Source organism: Osmia lignaria, chromosome 10 (genome assembly GCF_051020975.1).
Source record: "Osmia lignaria lignaria isolate PbOS001 chromosome 10, iyOsmLign1, whole genome shotgun sequence".
Classification (NCBI taxonomy): Eukaryota; Metazoa; Arthropoda; class Insecta; order Hymenoptera; family Megachilidae; genus Osmia; species Osmia lignaria.
The window spans coordinates 6,172,933-6,191,830 of NC_135041.1; the positions used below are offsets into that span (position 1 = coordinate 6,172,933).

At 42.5% G+C, this 18,898-nt stretch overlaps 1 protein-coding gene across 22 annotated transcripts in view; it reads right to left on the reverse strand.

Annotated features, from left to right (window-relative positions):
* The window catches only part of unc-13, a 187,623-nt gene that overhangs the window by 58,336 nt on the left and 110,389 nt on the right, over window positions 1-18,898 (reverse strand). For 8 of the 22 annotated variants that reach the window (XM_076690611.1, XM_076690608.1, XM_076690610.1 and 5 more), the window contains exon 3: window positions 837-6,787. The exons of 12 other annotated variants lie outside the window; for them this stretch is intronic. In XM_076690611.1, the coding sequence (XP_076546726.1) occupies window positions 837-6,212 (5,376 nt within the window). In that variant the 5' untranslated portion in view covers window positions 6,213-6,787. Of the gene's footprint in view, window positions 1-836; window positions 18,320-18,898 lie in introns of those variants that run through there. 2 more of the 22 variants (XM_076690613.1, XM_076690612.1) reach the window with 2 other exon arrangements.

Here is an 18,898-nt window from a genome sequence, read left to right on the forward strand (position 1 = left end):
GCGTTTCAAAATTTCATCGTGGAGATCCATGAAAGACTCTCGTTTCCTGTTTAAGATACGTTAATTGACCAAATAATACTTCGCCACGTTCAGCGAATACCTTAGTCAGACCGCGCAGGCACGCGTCTACCTAATATAATACTACCTTAAAAGCGTATCGATTAATTGAAGCACCATCTAATTATACCTACGGTCTATTAATTAGGCGTAGCCTCGTTCACCAGCGTCCGTAGTCGCTGAATATATTACTACTGTTCTCGAAATCGATCGAATCGTCGATCAACGACCCCTCAACCCTGCGAAGTACAATATTGCTTGGCCAAGCGTCAGTGACGTTGCACTTGTTGAATTGACTAGTACCATATCGTTACACGTGTTTCGTGTTCGTGATCTGTTGTAACGCAACGTCGTGTTCCTTTTTTTTTCGCAACCTTCTTATGTGAATCGATGCGAAACGAACATGAGAGAACGTAATCGCGCCCCTTACCGACAAAGCTTCACTTTCGCCCTTCTATCGTATCGTAGCATTAGTATTGACTGGATTCGCATGACTTATACGCTAGCCGCGGTAATCGTGCTTAAATTCGTATGTTTACTCGATTTACGACGTACTCGATACTCATTGGCGAGAACAAATTGCGATTACAGATATATTGTATATACCCACTGTAGCTGACGAGCTTCGTAAATGGAGTGTATAGAAATGAATGTAATTGAAGGTTCATTTAAAATGAATTCAATACCTGGATGATTAAAGCTTACGATTTCACCCAACCACCGAATCTCGAGTACGCCTTACAAAGGTTTTCGTGTCCTCACTTTATCATGATACTCACTGCCGTGGGTCCCTGAGAAATAGTAGGTTCCTTAGAGGCCTCCTCAACTTCCTTCATCTTCTCCTCTGCCTTACGCTCTTTCAACGCTTTCAACAGCTTCCATTTAGAACCAGGTGGTCCAGGACTCACCTGGCCATCCTTCAGCGTCGTGTCCGAGCTACCGCAGGAGGAGGAATCGATTTTGATTTTCGGTAGGCTCAAGGTGGCCGTGGTAGCTGTTTCAGCACTGCCTGCTCCATCCCGTTCGAGTCCTTCAAGTACAGTGCTCTCCGAGTCCCAAGCACCTGGGATGCTGACGGACACCTCGCTGGGTGGGACGCTCACGCTACCTTCGCGAGAAATTGGCTCAGAACCAGGGTGGATCTTCTCCCCTTGACGAAACGTCGATCCACTGGAGCTGCGTCTCGATTGCTCTTCGTCGACATCCTTCGGTAGCTCCTCTTCTTCTTCCTCGTCCATAGATTGAACTGGACTGTCAGGACCTGACGTCTCACCGGAGGAACCTTCCTCCATGGCGGAGGACGGTTTTTCTTTCTTGGCTTCTTCTTCGTGTGCCCAAGTATGGTAATCGGTAACCCTCGCGAACACCGCTTCGATACTCTCTGCGGATTTTCGCTTTGGGATAGGCTTCTCGTCGCGGTACCTGTCCCTCTCCTCTATTCGCCGATCCTTCGCGAGTGTTCCATTGATTTTGCTGCCTCGCACTTCTTCTTTCTCTTCTTTGATCTGTTCCCGTGGCTTGGCCTTCAGCTTCAGTTCCTTCAACACGAACGACATCTTCTCCTTCACTGTATCGTCTGGCTGATAGTGCTCGGTTTCCTCGGGTTCCTCCACCAGCACTTCCCCCATCTCGACCTCTATTTGCGACTGTCTCTCGAGTTCCTCTAGCTTTCTCAGCTCGTATCGGTACCATTCGTCCTCGGAATCAATCGAGTCCTCGGTACTTTGCCGCCTGGAGGAGACCCTCGACGTGCTTCGATAGGAATGCGTGCTACGGTTGTCCTCGTCCAGCTCGCCGGGCCTCGAGCCTGTCCAAGGAATTTCGAGAGATTGCTGATGCCGTGGTAGGAATCGAGTGCCGGTCGTTTGACCCCTCGTGCTCGACGCGGACGGGCTTCCTTCAGAGGGTGGACCCTCTTCTGATATGCTGGTCACTAATTCGGGTAGTCTCGTGCTGCTAGATTTTTCACTCTTCTCGCTCTTCTCCGACACGTCCTCGGGATACTCGAAGCTAGTTTCTAGGGTCTGGACGGTTCCATCTTCAGACTTCTTCTCACTACTCGCTTCCTCGCTCGGCGGTTGTTCGTCGGACACTGTGGACGACTGTCTTTGACGATACTTGCCCAGTGCCCTGGACACAGCGAATTCCATACTGGCGCCCATCAGTGTCACTGGCGGAAGTTTCGGTGCCTTCTCGTTCGGTGCCTCGTCGGAACTACCCGTGGATCGTTTAATATCCCCGACAGTTTGGAATATCGAGGAACCACCTGAACCGGAGCCAGTGCTCTTTCCTGACGTCTCTTCGTCGAAACCACCCATTTGATCGGACCCATCGTGATCCAATTCCTTTCTCTGATCCTTTTCTTTGCCCCAACCATCTTGGAGTGCCTGCTGTTGCAACTGTTCTTGATGCTGTTGAATTTGTTGCTGAAGAACTTGCTGTTGCTGCTGTAAATTCTGCTGTTGTTGCTGTTGCTGAATGTACTCTTTCTGCTGCAAGGGCAATGGTTGCGTGGTTGGCTGTTGCTGTTGGACAACCGGTTGCGACACCGGTTTACGCTTTGTGCTCGCAGTTTTCACCTTGGCGAAGAAAGGAGGCTCCTGATTCGCGTCGGACATCACGCTGTCCTCGTCTTCCGACAAGCCGCTCTGTCTGCCGCTGCTCCATTCGGTTTCAGATTGTTCGGGATCGGACAAAGATTGCGACTGATGGGTTCGCCTTTTCGCCTTCTGCAGAATTCCGGATACAGTAGAGACGAGGATGTGTTTCTTCTTCTTCCTGGCGGTTTGCCCTCTACCACGACCTCTGGTCACGCCTGCGTCCGCTGGAAGTTTCTGTTGAGGCTCCTGAGACATGTCCAGGTCTTCTCTCCTCACTCCACCAGGCAACGAGTGACTTCTGTGTCTCTTGCTGAGGTGAAGATCTGGCCACCAGTTGCTCATAGAGCTCATCGCGTTTTTCAACGACGAACCCCTTCTAATTTTCTTGCCAGCCTTCGCGTTCTCCATCTCGTGATCCTTCAAATTTGTCGCAATGCTGATGTAGCCTGATTGGGACACTATGACGCTCGAAGCGTCGTAGTACTCGCTTTGCTGATGCTGCGCCTGATCGATAGGTAATCTTCCGCCCTCGTGATCCTGAATATACTGATGCTCCCTTTGCCATTGCCTCTGGTAGCCATCAGCGAGTTGTGCGCTTTCGGAGCTGCTCAGTCTTTGATTGTACGGCTGATATTGTTGCTGATAAGCTTGCGGATAGCCTTGATTAGCATACGTGTGATGATATTGATGGGCCTGGTAAGCTGGCGGTTGAGGGTACCTCCTATCAGTGTAAGGACTTTGCGAGTAACTGCCGTCGGAAGTTAACGACCTGATGCTAGATGAAGTTGAGTCGTGAGGTATCTGATCCTCCATCGAGTTTAACCAGGAACTCTCGTTCGTTTCCGTTCGCGGTAAATTCGCGCTGGTCGGATAATAAGATAAAGCATCGGTGATGTTTCCAGTGGGGAACATTGTGCGATACATTGCGGCTTTGTACCCTTCGTGATTGGTCATTCCATCCGCGTACGCGGCGCTTCTTAAAACTTTTTTCGCATGAGCCATCCCGCTTGATTCCGTGTACTGAGCGGAGCTGAAATTTTCCTGATAGCTGTACTGATCCATCGAATCCGGATAGTAGGCCGTGGTCGTGGTCTTCGGACCATAGGTTCCCGACCCGCTGGTGTAGACACTGGTGATCGCTTGTTGTCGATTGCTACCAGCCACTGAATAGATCGCAGGCTGTTCCGATCTGTACACGTAATCCATCGTACTGCCAGGTGCGACTGTGTCGTAAGTATGTTGTTGCAACGTCTGCTGACGACTTCGTTTTTTCGGACTTTGACAGGTGGTGGCGGTGGGCGCAGGCGGTGGCACGAAGTTATAGTCATCTTTGGTAGTCGGTGTCTTCATGGACGTGAACGCTGACAAATGGTTCATGGCCGCTGCGTAAGAATGACTGGTGGCCGCGGTAGCTGCAAAAGCGTCTCTTCCTTCGGGCGTGTCGTACAGGGGTTCCTGCGTGACCACGGAGGTAGTGGTCTCCGGAAGAGGCGGTATAGGGCTGCTAGACCTACCCGTAGTTGTGGTCGATATTAAACTCGCTCGGGCATGTTCCACCGCGTAGGATGTAAGCATCTTGCTGATCGAGCTCTTAGGAGAACTTGGCGACTTGTCTAAGCTGCTCCATCCGCTCATGGACGATAGGCCGGAATCTGATTTCGCCGCGACTATGTTGGCGACACTGCCCGGTTTGGCGGTGTGCTTAGGCGACACTCTTGGCGATTTAGGCGAATGCGGAGTGCGTGGGCTGAGACGACCTTGTTCCAGAGAGACCAGTTTCTCCGTGCTTCTCAGGAACGTGGGGCTCTGAGATCGTTTCGTGTCGGGTTCTCTTTGATCAGTTCCTGGCATCAGGAAAGTCTCCCCCGAATCTTGAGGAGCTGGAGGAGGGGGTGAACTGGGTGACGGACTTGGAGGCGTTCTGCTTTCTTGAAACTCTAGATTGAGTCGCGGAGCGCTGCCGAAGTAGCCGTCCTGCCTCGTTCGAAGACTTTGTACACTGTGGACGCTGTGTACACTGTGGACACTTCCCGCTGAGAGGGTAGGAGACGGTACTTTGTCGGTAGTGGTGCTGTAAATGGTGGGCGAGGCGCAAGTAACGGCTGCAAAGCTTTCGACCATCAAGTCTGTCAGTTCCTTGTTCTCCGCGTAACCTTTCGCGAAACTACCAACGTCAATGGGCAACTGAATCATTGGATCTGGACTCTTTTCGCGCACGGTCGCGGCGTAACCTAGTCTAGGAGGAGTGTAGGTACTCGATATGGAGTCCAAGTTCGTTCTAGACGTAGATGTCAGTCTTGGGGAAATTGACCTAGTCGTGAAATCACCGTCGGTGGCCAAACCACTGTCCGTGCTGACTCTGGAGATCGATCTACCTGTTGATCCAGGACTCTTCGAGAAGGTCCAACTGTCGACGTCAGTTTCTGCATAGATCTTTCTCAGTTGCTCGTCTATGCTACTCGCCTCTTCCGCTAATTTCGCTTCAGCTTCCGAGTTGTATTGCCTCTTCGGAGAGTCCATTAGTCTCGACTGTAACTCTATCAAGTTCTGAGAGTCTTTTTGTAACTTATTGGTCAACCTGTCCAGTTCGTGTAACTTCTCCAGAGCGACCTGATCGATGGAACTGAGCCTGGACAGTTGGGCAAGATCCTGTTCGCTGACGCAAGGCGTGTTCCCTCGGTAACTTTTGTAATCAGCCGCGCTGAACACTTCGCCCTCGTCCTCGTCAGCTTCGTCCTCCTTCTTCGTCACCGACTCCTGAATTTCCTCCTTCGTCGGTTTACCAGCCAATTCCTCCAGTTCAGTATCCTTCGTCGCCGTTTTCTCGAACATGGTCGTATCGATCTCTTTCTTCCCGTTAACATCCTCATCCTCCGCCTCCTCCCAGATCATTCCCAGTTGCGAGGTCGGTCTCGACGTGTCGCCGCAGATCAGGTCCTCCCTGTAAGCGTTGTTCAAGCTCCTGTAGAACGCCTCGTCTGGAATGTTACTCTCTTCGGCGAGAGTCTCCAGAGTGTCCAAGTTCCTAACGTTCCTGTGCATATCGGTAACTACTGCAGCAGCGGTCGTGCTGTCCTGCGTCAGTCCGTGCATTCTCGCCATTTCCTGTTGGGCCAACTTTTCCCTCAACGCGGTCGTTTCCTCGATGCCCATCGTTGCGCCGATGCTCTTCGCGATCGCGTCCAACTCGCTCACCGAACTCTGTTGACTCGCCATCGATTCCTCTGCAACGTTCGCGTTCTCGTGAGTGCCACCGCTCGTGTAGAACTCGATCAATTGACTGATCACCGTCTGTTGCTCGTAAAGAAGACCCTCCAGTTTCTCGAGTCTCTCCCACATTTTAATGTATTCCTGACTGAGGAGGTCTAACGCTCTCCACGCGTACTTTAGCTCGGTCTCCAGTATATTCAGTCTCGTGCCGAGTCTTTCCATGTAGTCCCCGATTATGTAGTCTATGTTGCCGTCCGCGGTGGTCGCGTAGGTCGGTAAGGCTGGTGAGTCAGCCCTTGGGCTGGTTGGGGCTGGCCCACCCAGCTTCGTCGAGTCCATTTTCATGAAGTTTGCCTTTCGACAACGCTGTTCCTCTTCCTTCCTGAATCCTCTAACCTTCTACGATCCGATCCGACCCGATTGAAGCTCTCGATGATCCCTGAGACGGTTCATCGTGCGTATTGTTCGTTCCGAAAGAAAACGAAATTACGATCTTGCCTCTGGCCCGAGAAGGAACATGAATGGCGTTTTAATGTATCTCGCGTTGGCCTTAGACGCGATCGAACGATACTTTGATATACTCTGCACGCTGATGATCTCCATTTCTATCCTACTTTTCCCCCCCTTTTCTTCTTATTTTTCTTCCCGTTCACTGGTCACACGTCAATCGAACAACAACACACTTTTGTCTATTCACTTTTCTTTTTTCTTTTTTTTTTTATATGTTACAATGTATTGTCACTGTGTCTTTTGTTCGTTGAATTCTGTTCGTTTCCTGTTTCTCTTCTACTCACTACAGCTGCATACACAAAGTTTAACAGTTGTCTGTCGCGATTTTGATGGATCGTTCGGGATCGCGCGACACTCCGCGAATGTGGCACTTGGTAACCAGTCTCGTGTGTTCATGCCGCTGCCGCAATCTGGAAAATAGGAGCAAACGGATTGCGTGGCTTAGTACGAGCCTTGCTCGTACCCAGTCACCGTTGGCACAGTTTTCATGGTGCTAGACTTATTCTATAGAAAATACATTTCTTATTACAGAAGGAAAACTTCGTCAGAAAGATCCACAAGACATTGGCTTACTTGGAATCAACATCAGATTGATACTGATACACTTCTCTTCTATTCCATTTACCTTCTTCGATTTCTCATTTATTTTCCAATGAAATCAGTAGTGCTAAGAGAACTTTTGAATAATAGGTATGAAATGTAAAAAAATTCAATGCTGATTTCAATTCAAAAATTCAATGTTGAAATAAATATCAATTTACCAGAGCTGAAGCAGTGTCAAACGAATCGTGTGAAAAATATAAATTAAATTTGAATTTTCCTTATCCAGAAGTGATAGTAAAAATCAAAAAGAAGCGTAGTAGGTGTTCTAACACCTACTAGCTGCAAGTGTGGTTTGCAAGAAATTCATCGGAGAGCTGTTTCGAAGTGGTTCGTTAACAGGAACCCTGTTAATCGCAAACAGCGCGCCCGAGGGAATAATCGAATTTCGTAGGATCCATGGAATCGATCGTGGAGTACTTGATGGAATTCATTGTGTAAACTCGTGCAAATTCAAATCATCTGCTCTTGTTCGAACAGTTTCGATCGTAGAGTTCGTATTGATCTACCCGCTGACACGATTTTGATTCACGCGCTCGGGTGTAACACGGGCATCCCCGGAAGAAAGGGGATCAAAACAACCAGGTTGACCCGGAAACGGGCGTACATGTGTCCCGGTACGGTACGCCGAACTATTTACTTTGCTTTTTCACCGTTGATACACGAATCGTTCTGTCCTCCTCGTTTTTCCATTCGTTTCCTTCCTTTCGCGAATGTAAGTCTTTTTATGGAGGCCATAAAATTACGTGTCGTAGCGCCAGGATGGTACGGAAGCGCCTTTCACCACGAGATTAACGCGACATCGCAGGTTTGATGAAATATACTATGGGGATATCGTAAAGCGTGAGTTTCTGGCGGAAAATGCGATTATAAGGCGCTTCATAGCTGAATTTGTTGAGACCTTGTACGGGATTACCAAGAGATTTAATAGTTTTACTGTTCAGTCCGAATAGTCGCTTCAATTTCCCTACAGATACAAACAGGTCATTTTATGTTTAGATGGATTTTCGATAGAATTGTATGCGCAAGTTGAGGTTGACGTATATTTTCGTCCTTAGATTTAGAGATGGAAAGATTTGACTTAAATGAGCTGATTCACGACTAACTTAAAATTATTTTCCATAATTCACCGCTTTGATTATTTAATTTCTCTCACAATCTATCATAGTCAGCGCGTAATTTATCGTATATAAACCGTGATCCGTTTGTTTCCATGAATGATATTAATTTTAAGATAAACATTTGTTTAAATGTGGGACATCGGGGCAATTCGCATTCCGCCAAGTATACTTTCATCGTCCACACAGCCCTGCTCGTTTTTCTTGTTCAAATGTAAACTTTGCCTGACAATCTCTCCTCCGTTCCTCGGAATCGTAGGTATTCTTCGATTAAAATAATATTTGCATGTTAAATTAATATTGATACGAGCGTATAATGCGCGTCCGCTTTTCCAATGCAAATGTCTGCCAATTGATCGTTTCCTGAGTGAATGCTGCAAATATTATGTAAACTACAGCCCGTGTAAACAGAAAATGCATTGCGATCTGTAGAGTTCGAAAGAGAACGTCGGACAACACCCTCTTTATGATCGTGTATGTATAATACTTCAACGAGGCCGTGATTACGGGTACACCATAGTACAAATCGATAGCATTCCTCGATGTAATTACGACCGGCGTTCTCTACCTAAATGCAATTTCATCGATCACCGAACTTCGTTCCGTGGACGTTCCAGGATACCGGAACACCGGCTGAACGGGAAAAAAGCGTTGAAAACGATGTCGAATCAGAATTCGTGGTGAATTTATGAGATGGTTATTGGAAAGGTTATTTTTGAAGAGTACGTTTTCATTACGGTACTCGATGTGTTAATTAAAATTAAACGAAAAACGCAAACTGTTGACACGTTTATAAGAAATTCTCGAGTTAATTCTAATTATCCAATTCGCTCGATTATACGCTGATGAAGCCTTTTAACGCGTCGCGACCTAGTTTTCCGGGAGGAGGAATTTTCCGATAGCTCGGACGGATTCCAAGGAGGAAAGTTCCGGCCGGGGAAAAATGAAAATGAAATTCGTTATCCGTGCTCCTTCGGGCTGAAGGATCTTTGGACAGGGTTCAATTAATTCGCGAGGCCGCGGAAGTTTCTAACGAATTCGTAATTCTTTGATTAATAAAGTGGGTAACTGCGCGAGTATAATCGCTTCGACGAAAGAATGCAAGCGTGTGACTGAAATTAACGAGGTAAGCTCGTCAAAGGAAAGGAAAGAATATTTTCTGACTCGTTTCAATTTGAATGGATGGGATTTCCAAACAATTACTATATCCTTCGAATTAATCAATAATATAACGACTATTTTGTTTGAAACTGCAGCCGTTGCTTTCATCGAAGCATAAGGCTCGTCTGTTGACGAGTTTCACCGTGACTTCGGTTAATCTGAACGGATGGAAACTTGCTTCCAGCCTGTCTTGCGTTTTGACTTCAGTTCGAGAAACTTTGGCTGTCGAAGTTCATCGAGATTCGAAGTCGGAAGACGGTAAGCTTTGGATCAGGAAACTAGTTAAATCTGAAATAATCAATCCTTTGACACGACGAATTGCCATTTGATTTTATCCTCGTTAAGAAAATATTGCCAGTACTGGAAGATAATTTTCTCTGTCAAAGACGAAAAGTTTGTTGGCAGATACACAGATGGGCCCAAAAAAGTGTTACAGTGAACGATAATAGTCTATTTTGTACCCAAAATTTCTCGTGTTCGGTATTTACAAAGGAAAATAAGTAGTTCCGGGAAGCTGCGGAGAGAATTTATGGACTGGCGTCGGTACGGAAGTGAAGGATGCGAAAGAAAATAGGTTAGCCGTATAATTATTTATACCAGCTAGCCAGTCACCATTGTTTCAAAAGTTTCTTAGTTAGTTTCTCTCCGGCGGAGGCAGTGTCGTGCTCAAGCCGCTTAACCGAATCATAAATTTTAATTTTCAATTTCACTACAACTACCGCAACACATTGAGCTTTCTCCAACTGAATTTATATTTTCCATGTTTCATTCCATCTTCACTTTTATCCTCGTTTAATCCGAAACGAGTTTCGATCGGTATATTGTTCGACTAATGGATTTTAGTAAAATAATTATCTGCCATTTTATCTGCCATATTAAAAGTCGCTTGAATATTACTTTTCTTTATATTTCAATATAACATCTTCGTTTGTAGAATAAGTTTCTTCTTGGTGCATGGAATAGACATTCAATATCATCTTGTTTCCATTTGCATTAATATTTTCCTTTGAATCTCTTTTCATACTTCAAGAGGTATTGCTACGAAATAAATGTATATACGTTTCTTTTATTGAATAAAAGAGAAAAATGTATCTTGGAATAAAAAATATCTTCGAGTTTCCGTGATACAATGAATAGGTTTCTTGGCGGAATGTTACAAAAGATGCAAGATAATATCGTCAAATAACGTTCTGTTCAACGATAACATTCCTGTTAATGTCAGAAACAATCCACTTCCTTATCTACGCTAATCGAGGAACTCGTCGTCTTCCGTTTATGAGACTTCTAAGGAAGATATGCAATCTAGTTACGCTGATCACCGAGGAAATCTTCTTCCGTATCCTTTTTACCTTTCCCTCAGGAGGTCGAAGGTGGAAGGTTACGCAGGAAATAGGATACGAGGAAGAAGAGGGACCAGAGGAGCTAATCCCATTTCCGTTATTCCTCGAAGGGACTAGACCGCTCTCTTTCAAGGAAGAAGTATGTAGAGATCAATGTCGAAATTTATTTCCAGAATAGTGGTTAACATATTTTCAATGTAATATATCCTTCAGTAAAATAAACTGTTACCTTTCCTCTCCTAAGTAACGCAATTCCTCCATAAAAATTATAATTCAATCCGTCTATTGTAGCGTTAAAAATTTCTATAATCACTGTGAAATTTGTTAGTCAATTCGGAACTCAAAGTGTCGATTGTACTCGGCGTTAATCGCGCGAACGGATCTGGTATAATCAACGTTTTTTGACATTCCGTGAACGTTTAATTGGTGTCGGTTTACTGCGGCGACACTGTGTCGGTATTAATCGGACCGTGTAGCCCACGGTATGAAATTTAACCGCGAATACGTTACTCATCGATGCTTACTGATTTGCGAAATGAAATTTGCGCACGACCGATTACCGTGAGCATTTGTTTCCCTGTGCAATAATTCTGTGATTGGGCGTCGAAGCGCGTAACAATTTTATGGAGCGAATTCTCTTGAAAACGATACGTAGCTAAGTGCTACGAACATTTTCTGATAATTATTTCATGGCTCAGAACGTGTTTCCTGTAATAACTTCAACGATAATAGGAAATTCAGTGTTGCTCGTTGCATGAAACATGCAAGAGTTCGATAGCAGCTTGCAATAATCGAATCTGACCGGCTTCGTTCGCGTTTAACGTCCAAGAAGCGTATCAACTTCGAGGGAGATGAAATTGGATTTCGCTTGTAAGCACCACGTACGGCCTCGACAAATCCCGGAAGTACACGCGACGACTCTCGTCCGGAATTATGTTTTTCGCGCCTCAAAACGACATCACCGCGTTCAGCTACAACGATAACTTCTGTTTTCATGGAGCAACGCGATGGCTTTTTCAGGATGACCACGTAATACTTCTCGTACCTCTTCATCCCCCGCGACAATGCGACCAGGAATAACGAAGAAAGAAGAAAACCCCTGTTGGGAAAATAATAAAGTGGCGAGAAAGAGTTAGGTGTCCAATTTAAACGACCTCAAGCTGTGCACTGGACAGGCTATCGTATCGTGTTAGACCCGTATCTCAAGATATCTTCTTCTTTTTTTAACTCTTTCCAATATAGAATTTGTTGTGTTGAATTAAAATATTTTTCCTTGGTATCTTTGGTAATAAATTTTGATGTGGAAGTTAATTCTTCTTTAATTTCTTCTGAATTTCATTTAATTACTAGGCGATTATTATCCATTAACCACATCCCCCTTTGTTTCTTGTTCCATGAAATAATATTGCGTTCATAAAACCTTTTATTCGATTGCCAGGTAATTATCCAAGCAGAATTTTCTTCGGCTTCTCCTTTCTATGAAAGAATACCAGTTCAAAACGGCCAATTTCTTGCGATAATCCGATAACGGCAAAAACAAAGCAATCTGCATCGTGTTAAACGAGTACATCTTAACTGGCCTCGTACACGTGTTCTGGTGAAATTGAAATTAATAAAAGCTGGGCAGAATAGGACCGACGAAATTCGTATAATTGCTGCGCATGCACCAGAAATTTAATTAATCCTGACCACAGCATCTATGTTAATTATAAGCGAGTCACGTTGTATTCGCAAATATGCTTCGTAACGTAGGGGAAATTATAAGCCAGCTTCGAGTTTTCTGTGAAATTGCAAAGGAAAACAGAGTGAGTTCAGGGTTCGTTAAGTATTCGCAGTTTGGTTAGCCATCGCGACAATAACTAACCCTTTTTAATCTTCTTACTTCCGGAACGATGCTTGTGAAAATTGTACCTGTACCTTTTTACATTTCAGTGAAATTATAATTATAGTATAAATTCCATCTTTGATTCTCCAAATTTTTAGAATGTTTATATTAAATTAAACTTCTTTCCTGTCCTTTGGGTTTATTATCAAGAAATAGTTAATCATACTTCGTGCAATGTTTCTATATGAAAAAAGGCAAGTTATCTCCGTAATTTCTAAGAGTATCGAATGAATCCCTTCTCCAGCCAACTCGTCCTTTCTTCCAGGTTTCCAATATCCCCTTCACCCTCGTCCTTTTTCTTTTTTTCTCTTATGGACAGATTCTCGTTAGACGTCGAGACAGCCTCTCATTATCGGTTATCCGTCGTCAGACGTAAATAAGAGGAACTAAATAAGAAAACAGTCTGCACCAGGCCGTTTCTAGCGGTTCGCTCGATTTCTTTAAAAGCAAACGTTCTAAAGAGTCCTCAAATAGAAGGCATTAATTGCTGGATCGATTCGATTACTCCCCACGAAATCGTTGCTTATCCGGTCGAATTCATTTTCAATCTGTAGCTTTCATTGACCAAACGTTCCGACTCGTTTTGCTTTAATTGGTCTCTAGATTCTTCATCATTTCAGTTTCTTTTTAAAAGACCTCTTTGAGTCTGTATTTATAAGCGTTTAATCGTATCTTTCTTAAGTAATTTCGAATAATTTCAAATGTATTACTTATAGAAAAGTTTAATAACTACGTGACATTATTAAGAACGTCAGCTGTTTTCATTTACACAGTATCGAGGAACTATATGTACCATACACTCCATTTTCTATTCAAGCTCCCTCGTTTGTGGACACGAACTTTTCGTTCGGCTCGCTAGATCCTTTTTTACAGTTTCCCTGTCCGTTCAATGGAGAGTTATTAATGACGGAAGTTGTGCTAGATTTAACGACGACCAACTTGCTTTTTATTCCTTGCAGTTTCTTTCTTTTCAGACATTGTGCACGGGTCCTCGCTGTTCTTTATCCTTGTGAGTTGAAAGAGAAACAAGTCGACTGTATATTTTTTCTTTTTTCTCACAAAAACGAGGGTTATTTGAATAGAAATACACTGATACTTTGTAGATACAGCGATTACGACGATAAAAAGTCACTGCGATTCAAGCTAGGACATTATTTTAAATATTTCAATTTTCCAATTTCAAATACTGCACAGAGTAATAAAAATTTCCTTCCAAATGCTGGATTTGCGTTAGATTTTTGTTACCCTATAGTCCACTTCTTAGAAGTAAAAGCTTTCCAAAATAATCGACCCTTTTTCTCCGAGGCAATTCAAAGCAACGACGTTCCAGATTCGCCGAGAGAATTAAGCCATAAAAAGCTTTTGAGAGAGAGAGAGAATCGTCTGATTCACGGCTGTTCATCATGGACAGCTAACCGAGACTCGTCCATCTGTTTGGTCGACATGGTTCACAGAGCTTGTACGTCACACACGAAGATCCACAAAGCGTACAGGTTTCAACCACGCCCTCGGCTTGCAAGACAGCTTGCTCGCAAACACCGGGACACGTGTTCGAGTTTTCTTCTTTGCTGATCATGCATCGTTCTTTATGACGTATGCGCCCGCTGACAGATTGCTTGGACATTTATATAACAATCTGCATCTCTCTTGTCACAAGATGCACGGTGAGACGTTACACAAGCTGGTTAAAATTGCATCCTTGCTTATGGGGCCATCTATCAACCGAAGACTGCTTTGTATTTTATTACATGAATTTTTAACACTGCTCGTAAATAATTTGAAGAAGAACGATTGGAATAATCCAGTATGAAGACAGCATGGACCGGCGCCAGACGCAGTAAGTAGTATAACCGCGCGTATGGTCAGACGTTGAGTGAAACGCTTCCAATCTTCGTTGAACGTCATCAATTCTTATACAAAATATATCTTGCTACTAGTTTGAAGTATTAACTTATTATAGAAGTGTAAACTTTATAAATTTTAATCTTTCATGACGTACTTCTATATTTTAATATAAAGAGCTTTTAGCAAGTTTAACTTTTCCATTATCCTCTGAAAGCTAGATAAAATGCTTTCGAAATTTATTTCTTTTTTAATTTCACTTATAGTTATTTAACCCCCAACGTCCAGAGCAAAGAGTTATAACCTTCATTTATTAAAACTCTTTATCCTCAAGTAAAAAAGTGATATGCAACGTAATCTGAGAGTTCGCTTGTTTTGAAATGTTGCTCTAACTGCTTCGTTTTAATTAATCAGAGCAACTGTCGCGGCTCATCGGATCGAGAATACAGAGATTGAAACAACGTTGGTATCTTGGAATAATACGCGTGTACGTAGCACAGCGTAATTAGGTTAATTATGACGTGGAGGCGTTAGCTTTTACGATAGCGCCGGTGCGTGTTCTGCCGCGACAAAGACGATAATTATGACAAACGATTTTGCGGGAAAGGCAAAACACCCGTGGATGAACGCGTTTTGAAACGACACGTGTCCCAATTTAAGCGTAAACACGCGTACAACGTTTATCAGCTTTGCGGTTTATCGTGGAAAAACTCATTGTCGTTCTTTCTTCTTTCTTTTTGTTCATTTATTTTCTGAACAATCCCAGAGCATTTTGGCCGCAAAAACAATGTATCGATTTTTCGGTCTTTTCCATTTTTATTCGGGATGATTTGATAACGAAACGTTATCATTGCTTGACGAATCGCTTCGAATATTTATCGTTCTGTTCGTTCGAAAACATGCGAATGTTTTTTCTCTCGTTCGTTGGAAGCTCGATTTTATCAACGCTGTTATTATCGCAGTTTAAATTCAGAAATTCCATTTTGACGTCGGTTTTAAATAAATATTGATTCTGATATCAATACGATTCAGATAAAATTACTTTACATATATGTTTGTTTCATTTTATGCCCCGAACGTAAGAATTCATGATTTTCGGATAATTTGACGTTCATTTAATCACTTAAGATTGCAATATATATGATTGATAAAAAGTAGCAATTACGAGGAACATATCAAGCGTTCTCCTTTTTGCAGAATTTGATGTCCGAGTTTAATTCGCGCAGAGGATCAATATTCGGCAGCCCTCCAAAACTGTAAGCGAATATCTCTTTCATATTCTCCTTTTTGCCACATAAATACTTCTGCTTCCCTTTTGCACGGTATTTCCTCGTCTGTCTTCAACAGTTTGTCTTTTTTCACGAGTCTCGTGCTTTATCTTCTTCCGACCCTTTCATGCCCATCCTCCTCCCCCTTACTACTTCTCTTTTTTGCTTTTCATTCGACCGATCGATTAGCAGTTACCGCTTAATTCCATTTTTTTTTCAGAATTTTACATTATATCCATGCTGTTCAATCGAAAGGTGAAATCCAACAATCAAGTTTCAATTTTACGATATCGCTGCTCTTATTTCAATTTTGTTTCCTCGCTTTTTTTATGTTCCTCCCTTTACGATACCTTTTTTTATAGGCTCCGTGAAATTTATACCTTATTTTAACTTTCTTTCATCTCGTTCGTCTCTTTTATATCGTACATTATTTTTTGGATAGTCCACCATCTGCAATTAATATCTCTCTGTCTACCTTTATATTTTCATCCTCGTTTCTCGAAGCCCTCGTTCGTAGCATATATCACAGTTCTTTCCCCCTGCCATCTTCATTCAACGTCTCAACTATCCGTTTCCCGGAAGTTGAGGGTTGAAAGAGGTGACAGAAGAGTGGAATCCGTCGTTCAACGAACCATTTACGAAATATCACTCATCCCTTTGCGAGAATCCATTTAACCCTTGCATCGTCGAATCTGCTCAATGTTTCTTTTTTGTCGAATTTTAAATGGAAGCTCTACCAAGTGGCCAGAAATGGATGAAATTTCAGCGGTATTTTTTTTTGCACAACCAGCGGTGCTGAAATTTAATATTTAGCAGCGATGCTAAAATTAATTCCTTTTGGAAACATACACTAATTCCGACAGAAATTTCACGTTAAATCATTGAATAACCAGTGAAGTACGTATTTAATAAGCGTTCACAATTTAAAAGTAATTCAAACTTTCGCTAATGGTAATTAATTAATCATATCAATTTTAAGGTTATAATATCGCACCATCTTCTCTAGAAGGAATAATTAATTACCGAATATTTTATTACCCGTTTTGTTAATAATCAATTTCAGCGTTCTATGCCTCGAACACCGTTTCATTTGTGTTCATGAAAATAACAATGTATGTAACGCTCGCAAATGGATAATTATATCACATAATAGTTATGAAATGTATTTTAATATTGCAGGAAGTGAATTTGTTCATTAAAGCGAAGAATAAAATGTATTCCACCTACAATATTCAATTATTCATTCAACCTCATAGGTAGTTTGAGCAACAATTTCGTTTATCTGTTTATTTGTTGTTGCAATTTAATGATTCATGTTCACAATCACCTCAGATTATAACAAAATTTGTTTCAACGTGCTCCTTTAAGATTCTCTTAAATATCGGTGTTGTTTACTCTATCAAGAGAACATATTCCGAAACAAAGTAATAATTGGAGCATGTTTACTCCTGATTTTCATTTGTTGGCTCCTCGAGTTTACGCGATCTTTGAGTACGAGTTTGCCAACAAACGAGAACGATGCTTCAGCCTGCTGTTACATACATCGTTCGTCGTTGAGCTCTGCTTTCATCCAGATAAATCGGAGCAAACAGGTTTCAATAGAAAAACAGCACACCCTTGTCCCAGTTCCTCGTCCGTTTCTCCATTCCACGACCACTTTCACGAATAAAAATTGTAATTTGTCGTCCGAAAGTCTAAGAACTTTTCTTCTGACACGCTAAAACGCCCTTCTTCTAACTCGCTAACAAGGGCAAATGCGTGTAGTTTCCACAATTACAACAGTATACCAGCAAAATGTTATGTTAAAACTTTAATTAATCAATCCATAAATTATTAATATAATTTTCATGATATTTAATATTTATTTCCCTTCCCTCGTTTTATCATTGCTTGTTCAAATGAAATTGCTTACTGTTGACCAGCACAGTAATCAACGCGTTAAAACGTTAATTACCTGAGTGGTCACTGGTGACCGACGACACGAATTTAATTTAATTAAATAATTACAGAACAGTAATACTACTGATGCTTGCCAGATAAGTTAAAATACCAGATTGAATGATTAAATGAAAACGTCAGGAATTCTAATTAAGTCTAGTAATATGCTTTTATCCCTCGCTGTGGAAAAAAGAGACTTTTTCTATTCCTTTTCCATTGCTTACTACCGGATTTCAAGTTGGCGACCATCTGATAATAGGGTCGTAAGGATGCAAATGGGCTGGATCAATGGATCGACGGGTGACACTTGCAGGGGTGGAAAGAGTGACTCGAGGGTTGACATCCCCCTGCGGGATGAGAATCAAGGATTTTCTTCGAGGGGATCGGAGACACGGGAGGGGGAATCCTGTTTCGTCCGAAGTTAGTTACGATCGTTAAAGGAAGAACGATTTAATGGGCAAGATGGTACCACTGCAAATTGTGCTACCATTCAGGGATTACCTTGGGGTGATTTTCTTCGTTTGAAGTGTTACATTTTAAGTTGTAAATGCTTATGACATAAAAACAAAGAAATTTTTCTTTCTCATTCCTTACGACGCGCGACGTTCCACTTTCAGCCTCGAATTAACAAAAGATTGTAAATAATGAATGGCCCTCAAACTTTGTTCACGCACACCTGGTTAATAGTACAACTACTCAGAACATCCATATTTTATATTCTAATTTCTTTTGTTCTAGCGCATGAAAGTTTGTAATTATAGCAAAAGTTTATAAAACGAATATGAAATGAACAAGTACATGTAAGAACAGTCATTTTTTGAAAAAAAAAAAAAAGAAAAAAGAAAACAAAACACGTAACTTAAGTAAAGTAAGTCGGTATAGGTCAGACAAAACCTACTTCTCGTATATCTCTATGTAATATCACACCACTGAAACACAAACTTACTTTATGCCAAGTAAAGTATTGCAGAAAAAGTTATTTTAAAATGCTTTGCTATACTTTCGATCTTCTCATATCAGCAACAGGTCTATAAACCGTGTCACTTCTATTTTATTTATCGTCGTACTCTGACATCGATCAATCAAAGGAGGTGACAAGTAGATCAGGGGAATTTTGACCAATAGGTCAATCTAAAGTTCATTGGACAGGGAAAGGAGGAATCTATCGTGGCCTCCTTTACCGACAGGAAATGGCAGTGGTCTGCCCTCAATCAGGAACGGTAAAATTAGTCTACGCCCCTGTGGGGCACACTCCCTTCTCCCTTTCTCGCAACCCGAACTGGATCGTTATTCCAGACTAATCGTGGTTCAGGTTCCACGGGATGTAATTGAAATAACAATACTACTCCATGCAAGATAAGATGTAGAT